At 39.0% G+C, this 13657-nt stretch overlaps 1 protein-coding gene across 2 annotated transcripts in view; it reads right to left on the bottom strand.

Moving 5' to 3' along the window:
• NOX4 (NADPH oxidase 4) overlaps window positions 1-13657 on the bottom strand; it is a 105341-nt gene that overhangs the window by 69825 nt on the left and 21859 nt on the right. For both annotated transcript variants that reach the window (XM_010002617.1, XM_010002618.1), the window contains exons 7-10: window positions 11359-11439; window positions 6478-6706; window positions 4324-4488; window positions 4115-4177 (exon numbers count right to left, since the gene is read on the bottom strand). In XM_010002617.1, coding sequence (XP_010000919.1) covers window positions 4115-4177; window positions 4324-4488; window positions 6478-6706; window positions 11359-11439 — 538 coding nt within the window. The remainder of the gene's footprint in view (window positions 1-4114; window positions 4178-4323; window positions 4489-6477; window positions 6707-11358; window positions 11440-13657) is intronic.

Raw genomic sequence — 13657 nt, 5'->3', positions numbered from 1 at the left:
CAATGTCAACTGGAAAATGTAAGATGGAGATGAAAAGAAAACCAACGCTACCATAAACTGTAGGTCTTAGCCTCTTTTTGTTCATACAGGTTAAAATGAAGAGCAGCCAGAATAAAGTCAGAAGAAACAAAGACTTTCCAAAACATTAAAAAACACCAAACAGAAGAATCTTTATATTTATTTTTTTTTTCTTTAGCTTTGATAAGGTGGGGCTTTGCATACTAAAGAGTGGAAGAAATGTCTTCAAGCACTGAAATAGGTTGCCCAGGGAGGTTGTGCAGTCTCCACCCTTGGAGATATTAAAAAAAACAGCTGAACATAGCCCTGGGCAACCAGGTTTACGTGGCCTTGCTTGAGCAGAGGGGTTGGACAGGATGATCTCCACAGGTCCCTTTCAGTCTCAACTCATCTATGTCATGAAGCCTTTGACTACAGAGCCAATTCACAGGTTAGCAAAGAAGTCAGACTGGCAGCTCCGAGTTCAGAGCAACATAGATGTTGCATCTCCCAATTCCAATGCACAATTTTGCACCAATCACTTTTTTCTCATTCCTTCGATCACCAGGAGGAAAAATCCTTTCAATTGATAAAAAGGAAAAGGAAATAAATGCCACTGCACACATTTCTGAACAAATGTCTTTATGTTCACTTGGTTACAATTCAGAGCTCTCTCTGGCTCCTAGTGAACATGTGGGAGTTTGCCACAGTGCAATGGGAACAGGTTCAGGTCCTTTACTCAGCCTCACACAGTTTTCCTCCACCCCAGCATTATGTAAGAAACTGAGCTGTATTGTAAATATTACACAATCTCAAAGGGAAGGGACTACTAAAATATCTGCATGACTCCTTCATGCTGACTCACCCTTTCCTTTCCACTTTTTCACTTAAGAGTATAAAGATATGCCTGAATTGGTCAGTTCTTGTATTTTAAGCATACTCCAGGCATTGACATGTCTCATCAGCTTAAAAAGGACTTCACATGGAGCCTGGGACAGGCTTTTTAGCAGGGCCTGTTGCAATAGGACATGGGTAATGGTTTTAAACTGAGAAGGTAGATTTAGGCTAGATACAAGGAAATGTGTTATAATGGGGGTGGTGAAGCATTGGAACAGGTTGTCTAGAGAGGTTGATGCCTCATCCCTGGAAAAATTCAAGGTCAGGTTGGATGGGGCTTTGACCAACCTGATCTGGTTGAAGGATGCCCCAGCTCATTGCAGAAGGGATTGGACTAGAGGAGCTCTAAAGGCCCCTTCCAACCTAAACTATTCTACGATTCTAAGCAGGACAACAGCATCAGGAAGAAGGTTGCAGTCTTCCCCTTGCTCTGCTGCAGTCATCACTGCACTGTGCTTCCAGCATCCAAAGCCCCATGACCCCTTATGTTGTGGCTCTGAGCCCCACACTCCTACACCAGCCTAGGAAAATACCCCAGGGTTTATCACCATCTCACAAGAGAAGCAGTAGTGTTGTTTCAGCTTGCTTGGTAACTACAAGTAGGTCAGAGGGGAGCAGAAAAAATACTGAGTTAAGCTATTGCCTACACACTCTATAACACAGTTCCATGTCTGGCATCATATTAAAAAACTAGGAGATAAATTTCTAAGCAGAACAGCAGCCCAAAGCATATTTCAAAAGACATATGGAAATTACTGTCCCCTGCTTAGGCTGGGCAAAAAAAGAACTGCTATAAACCTAAACATTGCCAATCCTCATTATGCTGTAAAACAGCCTTTTACCCAATAACAGTGTTTCTCCAGCATAGTTGATGTTCTACCAAAATATGTTTGCAGCAATAAAAATGAAGCTCAGTAACTCAGTGGTAAATTCCTATCTTGTAATAGTTAAAATATGTCTGTGAACTTGAAGGATGTGCTGCTATGCTGAAGGATATCACTGTACTTCAAAGTGTAAAGCATTGAGCATGAACAGAAATTGCCTGGTCTACTATTACATACTTGAAATATATTGCATTGTGCATGAGTGGCAATTGCTAGTTCTAGTGTTACATATTTACTACATGACTGTAAAAATTACACGAACTGTAATTAATCAACTAGACTTATGTATAAGAAAGACTCTGTACATTACCTGAATAAATGACTTTGTTATATCCACCAAGAAAACTCAGATTCACAACAGGAGACCTACTTTCCATAGCTCCTAGGATCCAGAAGTTTTCATGCAAAAATAATTTCTCCTAACAGCATTATTATGGCATGCCATCTTAAATACTGGGTGAAAACCTCAGCTCCTGCAAATAACTGGACTTCAATAAAACTTTTTTCAACTTCATCCTATGATCTAACCCAGTATGTCCATGACAGCAGTTTCTTTTCTGATAAAAACTCTCATCATAACAAGTAAGAAGCTTTCCCAGAGAAAAGATTGCTGAACCAGGCCTAATCTTTCCTGCAAATATTTCTGAAAATTAGAATCACACCATCCACTGTTTTAACAGTGTCCTAATATAAAAAGAATAAATCTTTTTAAGTGTCCTAAAGTTTCCATACTGTGCGGTTACTACTAAAGATGAAATTATTACCATTATTTTAATTTCCACTGAGATGGACAGTCAGAAATTAGAGAACAAGAGGTTTTGAAATTAGCATTTAAATAAGAAATGTCTACTGGTATAGAATAAGTCTAACTTTATTAAATGTACCCTTGCTAGGGCCAAATAAGTGTAAAGAGCAATGTGAGAATTATGCTAAGTTCTTTAAATTTATTGTCTGATCATGAGACTTATAAAAATTATAAAAAAAATACTGACTGAATCATTCTACACAAAAAAACAGCTACCATTTCATCATACTCAATGCACATCATTTTTCAGCATTTCATACCTCGTTACCTTCATGTACTATACAGAATAAAGCCTTCAAAATTGCCTGGTGGAGTTAACAACTGATAAAGAACACATTCCCTTGCTTTCTACTGGTAAAGTGAATAGCCAGGAAAACTTGGCAAATATCAGGCTATGTAAGTGCCAATCTTGCTTCACTAAGCTATACAAAGCCAGTTTCCCTTAAGCGAGATGCACTCTGAGATTTACAGCACTAAATTTAGTTCAGGTGGAATTTAGTGTGGGCTCCACTGTGACAGTACTTGCCTCTTTGCTCGGCAACTGATAAATAAATTAACAAAAAAATCCTAAAAAACCAAAGCACCCCACAAAACCAAAGAACTGGAAGTGGGCAGGACCTGCTTGTGCACTCTGAATTTCAGGTAACAATAAAACATCCCAGGTGTTCCATAGCATTACATATAATTCAGTGGGAATAAAGTACTAGTTATCAGTCCAAAGAAAAGAATAAAAAAATAATATTTATCTCCATGGTCTTCTTGAAGAAGACCACTCATTTCAGGCTACCCTAAAGCCTTTATTCGCTTTGGAAGGAAAAGACTGCTACTAATACTCAACCTTAGCACTTGCTTTTTGTAACCACATAGCTAGTGCAGTACAAAGCATTTTCCAGGTCTCTGCACTGCTCACTCCTGGAGAACTTCAGGTCTATTTATATACATTTAATTTTATTCCAGTCTGTCTCCAGGGGGTCCAATTCCCATTCTAGATCAATAGAGCTGAGTAAATAATAATCACAATATTGTTTGACTTCACTAGTATATCACTTTAAGTAATTTCTCCATTTCGTAATAAAATAATAAAGCAGAAGACTATTTTAGAAATTTTCTTTTTAAACCTGATGCTTGCCTAGCTTTGGAAAAGGCAGTTGCAGAAATGTCTTAATTGAATAGAAAGACTACAGGACATTTGTTACAATTTGTGCTCATTCTGCATTAAGATCTACAAAACTGGCTGAAACCTCATTTATGACACAGTGATCAAAATCACGTGGATTTTATTTACTTGTTATCTTTTTTTCACTTATGGAAGACCTTGGAAAAAAATACCATTTTCTCAACAGTGGACAATATTAAAAATTTATTGAATACTGTCATATATAATAATTATGCCATTTTGTATTCATTGGTATCCTCATAAATTGAACACAAGCTCTTCTGGAGGCAATTTTCACCTTGAAGGTAATAAAGACAATTTGCTTACCCAATGTAAATAAGAAAGAAAGTACAGAAATTAAATGTTATTTCTTACCATTGTAAGGGTGAATGGATGGCTTTCCAGCGCAGACACTCTTGGACAGTGCAGAATAACATACTGAAACAAAATCAGCCAGAGAAAATAAAATGGTAGAAAAGTTACATTCAAAACATTCAGTGACAGGTTAGTACATACAAAGTGAGTCATCCCTGCAGACAGTGCTATGTGAACAGCAGTGATTTTTTACAAGCATATTAACTCACCTGACCAGGCCTTGCTTTAAAGTCATCTTTCACCATCCTTACTTCAAGGACATTGGAGGGATGGCTTATCACTGAAGTTATGGTGACTGGTTTGTTGCTGCGGATGTAGCGGTACAGCCTTTCTATACAGTACAAGCACAGAGGTCCAGAAATCCAAAACCAGGTCTATGGGAGAAGAAAAATATGTTACATTAAGGAATTTACATTTTCTATTTTTAAATTTCAAAACCGCATGAGTGATTCTGTGACATCACATCTATTGCAGAACAGTGTTTCGGTCACAAGTAACCTACACATCTCTCTACGTGCAGAAATCCAAGTGTGTCATGGAGGCTTAATCAGTCTAGCTGGCAGCATCATGCACAAGCACAAACAATTTCAATCATCAAACTCATCAGGAACAAAATGCTAATGACCTCATTTGCAACCATGTTGCTCTGGTTTTAGGTAGTTAGATTGTAACTGTTCTCAGCAGTGAATGACACAGTACATACAGTGTTTCAAAATCTAACAGACCACAGTACTATAAAACTGGTTAAGCTTCCTGGAAATACACTGGGTGACTTGAAATATTGTTTGGCTATTACCTTGTAATCATCTTGGCCACAAGCAAGAAACTGAGAAGCATTCTTGTGCTATAGAATTTATGCTTATCTTAAACTACTGTACATCACAAACAAAGGAGAGAAACGGGCCCTTTTCAATCACGATTCATTTGCCTCTGTGGAAGATGTGCATGCTAGACAAACAATGCCCTGGAAATGCCCATGTGCCTGCACTGATTATACAGGGAACCCTGGGTGGCTACCTCAGATGGAGACAACTGCAGCTGCACAGCTAAATAGCATCCAACAACTCAGATACTAACAGCTTATGGCAGAGATAACTACTGATTCCACATCCGCGCATTCAAACCATGACACTAAAATGGCCTTGACAGCCCCATCCATCTTCCCTTCCTAATTTTTGAAGTTACACATGAGCATCTCTTGCAACTAGCAGAGTATTTAATTTCCTCAAGCATCTCTGGCCTTAAAAACTTCAGTAGCTCACAAGATCTAAGGTTTTACTGTTGTTTTTTTTTATAAACTCGCTATCACTAAGTGCATAAAACACTTCAGAAAAAAAAAAAAAAAAATATATATATATATATAAAAATGCTAAATAATGTTACAAGCTGCCAGGAGAACAGTGGTCATTTTCCTTCCATGGCTCTTCTTTCCTGTAAATTGCTCTACATGTAATTTAGGAGTGTTACCTCAGCAAAATACAAATCCAAAGAACTTTAATGTAGAATTTATTGTTTCTTATTCTGATTACATGCTCCATAGTAAAATGGGTTTCTACTGCAGCTAGTAAGGAAAATAAGTGTTCTACAGAAAACAATTATAAAAATAAGATCCTGTGAGGTCTGTTATGAGTTGAATGGTGGGCCTTGGACTTGTGAACTCCATATGCCTAAATCTGTTCATGCTACTTGCCAGTACAGCCCAGCTCATTTTTACTCAAAACAAAATAGAAAATTTAGATGAAGAAAGAGCTGCTGCCACAAAACATAAAGAAATAAAAGGAAAACAGGAAAAGAAAATGCGTTTCTATCCCCACTGTCATGACAGGCATTTAGTCATGGCAAATAAAAACAAGCCTGTCTGTAAAGAACAGGCTATACAAAGCCAAATCACAACCAACTGCAACTCAGAAATGAGTAATAGGACTTGCATCTGCCTGGTGAAAAAAAACAAAACAAAACCCAAAACCAAATAGAGTTTGATTATTTCAATTAACCACTGCCACACAATTCTTACAAAAGGACCTTATGAATGTTACAGAAATGTTTGCTTTGAAGTGCTATGCTGCAATTTAACATCACACTTATAACAAGACCGATACATCTCTTATCATGTCGTACCAAAAAAATACATCATGGCCAATCTCTTGACATTTCTCCACTCTATTCTATGCACCACATTGTAATGTAGTTCAAGGCTTAATACAGATTGTTTTTTCCCCACCAAATCTTTGAATGCCTGAAAAGGTTTTAACAATATTTTCCATTATTAAAACATCTGGTCTGGAAAAGCAGTAATTAGTGGTTATGGCTGACTGAAAGACTTGGCATGGCTTGTAATACCTGAAACGTCGGATCATACAGACCTCTGGGAAGTGTGACTGGAACTTGGGTTCCCTGGAACAAATTCTCATGAAGTTATTTTGTACAAAGGGTTCTGGTACTGATAAGCCCTCTGGGAAAGGCTCAGTAGTATAGTTAGGAAATGTCTCTTCAAAAGCCTTTGGTGCCGTCATATTCTCTTGTAGTGTTTTGTTAGGATTAAAGCAACCAGGAGGGTGTTCCTCTAAGTTGGTCTGGTACTTGAGGACTCCCCTACAGGAAAATAAACATAAATTTTAAAAGATACAGAAGTAAATTGGAATTAAGCAACTCATCCTAATTCAGAGAAAGGTTTAGAAAGCAGTCACAAGGCTCATCTTCCATAAGAATCTTTATTTCATTTGCTTTCAGGACTCACAATGAGACTGAAGCTTTGCAACCAACAATAGAGCCCTCTGTCACTAGAGGCAAGGTTTAACTTTTCCAGCTCACTTGGCACTCACTCCCCCACTGAACAGCCTCAAGCTTAATACTGCTTGAAAGGGGCGGATACCGTGGGAGCCTTGAAAAAAAAAAAAAATCATCACAATTCCAGTGAAATCACACCCGGGTTGTTTCCACTCATCCCTACAGTCACCAAGCCCCATTTTTTAAGGGGCTTCCATAGCAGAAGTGCCCTAAGTTGCCAAATCATAAACTGCAGGAATGTTCTCATTACTTGGTGTTTACCAGTTTTGCACACAACAGTATAATTTGTTCCTTTGAATGTCACCTTGTCAAATAGAAGGAAAAAGGAAAGTTCTGCATGATAGCCAAGGAACCTTTCTTGCATTTTTTTGGTCAATGCTTTAAGCTAAATTTAATTGTATAGTAAATGAAGAGAGGACTTGCAGCTGCAGCTAGAAACTACGAAGAAAGAAGTGGAAACCTGAGACATTCTGGGATATCTCAACACAGGAATGAATCACTGAAAATGGGGAAGACCATATAATACTAGTAATACAATTCCTTAGAAGAACTACTTGCCTCCAAATCTGGACTTCATTACACTAAAACCACAATGAGGAATATTTTAAAAAACAAAGGGCTATATAACAAGCTGTATAGGATGATACTGGGTGGTAAATAAGGCACACTGACAGTGTCTGGTGAGACGTGTCCTCCAAGTGTTAGGCTGTGCGGTGAAGGCTCCTCTCAAGTGTACAATTCAGCAAAAAAGACATATGCTCCCCTCCTCCTCTCCCCAGCATAGTACACACACAGCAACAGCAGTGACAGAGTTTAATTCACGAGAAGGGAGAGAAGTAGGACATCTGCAATATTCCTAACTTAAATGGGCTCAGACAGGTTACTGGCAATCTTCCCTACTGAAATGCAGTCCTGACAGCTAGTAACAAGCTTTCTGCATGGTCCAGTGAATCATGTACAGCTTGGAAGTTGAACCTGCTCATTCGAAACTCCATGTCTGACCCTGGAAGAATCACTTGGGAAGTGTGCCCACACCCATGCTTCTGTCTGTATTTATTGCCTGATCATGCCTATCGCTTGCATCTGGCATCACTGTTGGTCATTGCATATTTGCAAAGTGACAGATCCCCCCTAGCACTATGTTAGTTCCCTACTGCATAAATACTACAGTGCCTCACGGATTTAGCTGGAAGTAACAGCATATGCAGTATTTTTCCAATCAGCTTTGTGTGCATGTCTACCAGCTGCTCCTACAGCTTTTCTCTTCTCAGAAGAACCCAAAAGAGGATTCAAAGTTTTCCTTGAGACATGAATAGCTGATCTGCAAACACCAGCATTCCCTACAGTGATCTCCAGTTTGTTTAAACTATTACAAACATGCTAACTGAGTGACAAACTGGGATGACAAAGCTGCCTGTGAACAGCAGCTGCAATGACTCCCATTTCTGAAGCCGTCATGGAAAGGCAAAGTTGTCTTACACACCCAAGATCAGCTCTCAGAAAGGTTGAGTTCTGCACAACCTTAAAGGAGTATAAGATATATCCCTATTTAGTAGAACACTTCAATATATAAAAATCGTTGTGTGGATGTCAGTAAGGAGAGGACAGACATTTTTAGCAAACAAAAATGGGAGAGACAACAAGGGCAAATCATATGAAAGTGTCCTACTGACTGAGCAACACAGCATGTAGTCTATCTGCATGGGCATACATCAACCTTTGCTCCGATTTTGTACCCCCAAAATACCGATAGCATTCATTTCTGGCTAGAGTTGAAAAATATGCATCACTGCTTCTTGAGATTTTTATGAAGATAAATTAGAGATCAATGGTTTTCTATGTTTTTATAGGGAACTACACTGTTCCTGTCTTCTTATTTATTTTCTGCTGCCCAACTCGAGGTGAGTTGCTTGAGGGGACTCCTAAAGATCAATGTGGGGGTGGAATCTTAAGAATTTTTACCCTCTGGAAGATAAATCTTTGGATAACTCAAGTGACTCTTATTCTCAGCTCCTATGAATCACTATAACCCACTTAAATGCACCAAGCCTTAAGCCACTAAAATATTTGAAAATCACATTCCAAGAAGTACAAGAGCAACAAAAGTCTATAAGAATAACTACCTGTAAGATTCTCCTCTCCCTTAGGGTAGGGATGAAAGAACAAACTAATAACATAAGACAGATATTCATGTCACGTTACAAACAGCTGAGAAGAGGAAACTATAAGAACAGTACTATAATAATTTGAATGAAAACAAGCATCAAGGAATACTGTGGAAATACCTGAAAGGAGAGACTCCCAAGACAGGTAAATCATCACCAACTCCACCTGCAAGGTCCAGCCACAGGAAATGTCTTGTTCTTTAGAATGACTGGCCATGTGTCTGCAAGTTCTGGTGCCCTTAGCACAAGAAGGAAAGATGGGGAGGGGCTTTTCATCAGAAAAGATAGTGATAGGACAAGGGGTAATGGTTTAAAACTGAGAGAGGGGAGATGTAGGCTACATATTAGGAAGAAATTCTTCCTCATAAGGGTAGTGAGGAACTGGAATGGGCTGCCCAGGGAGGTTGTTGATGCCCCATCCCTGAAGGTTTTTAGGGCCAGGTTGGACAAGGTTTTGTGCAACCTGGTCTAGTGATAGGGTTCCCTGTTCATGGCAGGGGAGTTGGAACTTGTTGATCTTTAAGGTCCCTTTCAACCTTAATGATTCTACGATTATATGCAATCTCTAAGACATGCCTAAGCGTGGCTATCTAAGTTTCCTTTATTCTCAGAAGAGATCATGTAATCAATATCACCATTGGAGCCCAGAAATCAATCCAGCTCGCTTGAGTGTAGATCTCTGTAGCAGCAGGATGGCTGAAGAGTTCTTGAAGCTCCACTGACTGCATTTATTAGAACTCATTAGACTATAATGGGAGAAAGACATTTGGAAAACATGTAGAGACCTACATTTAGGCACCTTACACTTGAACTGCCTCCCACTCTCCATGACTCATTAGTCTCCCACTTTTAACTGACAGTTATTTTAGATTAGCACTGAATGGCTTTCCAATTCAGAATGCAGGAAGCGGTGTACAAGAAGATGCCTGCTTAACGAGTGGTGTATTCCTGCAGCCTTGGTTTGCAAACCTCTCCAACTAGACTTCTACCTTCACAGAGTGGCAGCATAGCTAGGAAGACAAAGGCTAATACAGTGAAGGAGATGTATTAAACTGGACACGGGAAATACTCCACAGGCAATCACTGGAACAGATTGCCTTCGGAGGTTAAAGGATTACAGTCACCAGATGTTTTCAAGAAGTTTGACAAACACCTGTCAAGAATAATTTAGTTAAAGTTCATCCTGCCCCAGGACTGGGAGAATACGTTAGATTTATCCTCCCCAGGTATGAACACAGGAAAAAAAACCAAAAAAACCTAACAATATAACAACACAAACCAAACCCACAGAGAACTGTAATTGTGTCCTGGACTTTCAGTTGTTTTGAGTGCATTATTTCAACTCAGTAGATCTCAAGCTGCATTTGTTGTGTTCACATATTCCTATGGTGATCTTGCTAAGCCTAATTACCTTTCCCTGTTTACTTCAAGCAGAAGTGCTCAGTGTCACACAGACATCCTAACACCCCATGTTTCAGTAGGTGTTTGATTACATGGAGAAATAAACCTCATCTAAATACACTTTATCTTCCTTATACCAATCTCTACACCTAGAGGAAACTTTAGAGATGTTAATGGACCAGGTTTTCTCAGAGCATAACTTGTGGGTGCCACTTTACCTTTTGGCAGAGCTGGCTTTGTTTGTGCCAGATACAGACCTGGCCATCAGCTTCATGGCACATGCACACTCATCTCATGTTGGTGAAAACAAGAAAAATTTAAAAATTTTGTATCATAGCAGTGAGAAATAGATAGTTAGAGAAAAGCTGTTCCTTCCCTCTCCTTAGGATTCACAAACGAAAGGAGAGAGGAAAGACAAAGGGATGAGCAACTTTGCTTCACATTCTCTTCTGAGCAGCCAGGTGAGAGGTGACAGAAAAGGAACAATAATGTGCACTTGCAGCACAGAAAAGAAACTATATCCTGAGCTGCATCAGAAGCTTGACCAGCAGGTCAAGGAAGGTGATTCTTCCCCTCTAGTCTGCTCTTGTGAGACCGCACCTGGAGTACTGTCAGTTCTGGGACTTCCAACATTACTATTAGAAACTTGCAAAATGAATAAGGAATAAACTTGAAAGTGAAGAAGTCTGTGATAGCTGGCTGTAGTAACATATAATTCACCAAGCTAGAGTCTGAACTTTATTTTAACAATAACTTGTTGAATAACTGAAGAGGAGAGCACCTTATTAGGAAGTTGGCTCACTGTGCACAAGTGAGCTTGGGAGAGGCAGCAATCAAGTGCCCTTTCTGGTTGTGCTTCAGGAAAAAGGACAGTGTTTTCCATTTACTTACCCAGAAACATGTAGCATCAGCAGCATATAGAAGACAAAGAAAAGGTTGTGTGTATACCAGAAGATGTCATAGTTTGAAACCCTGAAAAGAATAAACCACGGTTCAATGCTGTTTCACTCAGATGGAATCACTGCTAATCAAAAGCAGATCTGTGCACATAGGACATCATTATACATCACATAGTCATGTAGAACAAAGCCCAGTATGTATTCCTACAGGCACACTGTACTTGCAAGTAATTAAGTGTTGAGAAGAACAGGTGACTGGCACAGAAGTGAAAAGCTGAGAAAGAGAGATGAAGGACATAGAAGTATGGAGCCAATTAAACAACTCTTCCTAAATTAGAAGGTTTCACTCCTTTCACAGGTCCTAGTTAGTCCCTATTAGATCCTGACAGCTAGAATAGTTTTTCCATCCTCCAGGCTCAAAACTCAGCCTCTTTACAGTGAGTGCCTCCGTGCCTGCTCCCTGCCCTGATACAATGTGTCACTGCAGGTACAACAGGCAAACAGGTGGTATAGACAGCAGCAGAAGGGTTGGTGGGAAAGGTCAAAGAAACTTGTGAGGATATGGTGCAGAAGGACACAGCAGGGGAAAGGGAACTAGAGCAAGAAGGCAACATGAGGACAGGTAGGAGAAATTCTGGGGCAGGAAGCCACACCCAGTGGAGGTCTAGGACTGATGGTCTTAGGAGGAACAGGAAGATTACCACTGGAAGGATCAGAAGAGGTGAAGAGGAAAGAGGACTTCCTTTCAGCAGCAATTTGTTAGGTAATGTAAAAAGAACCAAGACCAAAAAAATACTCATCTGGAACTGTTAAGCCTGTTTGTTTTTTCTTGAGTAAAACAGTCACCAAAAAACAACAATAACCATGGTTAATAAAATATTGTACTTCATAGCACACAAATATACCTCACACTACACAGCATGGTAAAGAGTCCCTCCCAAAATCAAAGAACTTATCTGCATTCATAAGCCAAACCAATTATTAAATAAAAAATGTTAATTCTGAGAAGATAGTTTAAGAAGCTATTCCTTCACCATAGCTAACATCTTTCAGATTTTTTTCCCCTTCTAAGGCCTTTTACACATGCAGCATCTGTAAGGAGTTCTAGGATTAAACAGCAGTAAGATGAAAGGATGATGGTGTGGGGAGTGGAAGGACAATGAGAAGGCACAGAGAGTAACATTTACCCCAAGGCCTGAAATAGGTCTTGGAGCTCTGGTTTAAATTGGTATCTTGCCACAATACCAAAAGCTAAACTCATTTTTATTGGATCTTGAGCACCAATTTTTCAAATTTTCAGTGATGGAAACTCAATCCCACCTTCTGACATGTTGTTTTCAACAACTAGGTATTATTACTGATTAAAAACACTGTACACTACTTGTTTGAATACATCTAAATGTCAGCTTCTAAACAATTCCTGCAGACACCTCCACAATAAAATCCCAGTTCCTCACATGTATCAAGTTCCCCTAAACGCAATCAAGTCCTCTTGATTTCATCTCCTTAAACTAAAGGGATGGAGATCCTTGAACCTGTTACCATGAAGCGTATTTTCCAACATTTTAATAATTATATATTTCTTACTTGTATTTCATCTTAAACTGTGTGTCCTATAGACACATACAGAATTCTGATAGTTTGGAAAAGAACAATATCGGTGGTAGTGAGAAGATTAAACTGAAGACTGGAATATTTGGCTATAAAAAGAGAGGGCATGGCAGCAGCTTCTATTTTTATGTTCCGTAAAAAATATGATGCCCACAGTCACTAGTAGTTGTGCTCAGTGGAAATACTCTTGAACAACACTCATTTGGAAGTTAGCAGAAATGTCAACACTTATTCACAGGATTTACTGCATTTTCTAATAAATTCATAACCCTTCCAATAAACAACTACTGAACAAAAAACATTGGTCTAAATCTCAGGTATAACAAAGCAAAAATTTAGAAACTTGTTTCAAGCAATACTCACTTTCCCCCTTTAAAACATCAGCAGCTAATTCAATCTTCCTAATACTTATTCCCACAGTTCATTGAACAAGTAAGGGCACAAAAATAGCAGACTAACCATGCATAGGAAAATTTCAAGAACATATGAAGGAAGAAATTACTAAACAGCTCATTGTGCAAGAGCAGATTAGGGCTGAAATCCAAAAGATTGTAATACTGTCTGAAACACTTCTTTAAAAGCCCAGTCTCTGATAGGCAGTGAACATTTACAATTAATTTTCCTAAGACCATAGCATGAGCTTAGCCATCTTATGGCATGTGAGAAATCACAGGGAAAGA

The sequence above is a fragment of the Chaetura pelagica genome, unplaced genomic scaffold (genome assembly GCF_000747805.2).
Source record: "Chaetura pelagica isolate M959 unplaced genomic scaffold, ChaPel_1.0 scaffold338, whole genome shotgun sequence".
NCBI lineage: Eukaryota > Metazoa > Chordata > Aves > Apodiformes > Apodidae > Chaetura > Chaetura pelagica.
This window is presented reverse-complemented; position numbering and strand designations above follow the sequence as displayed.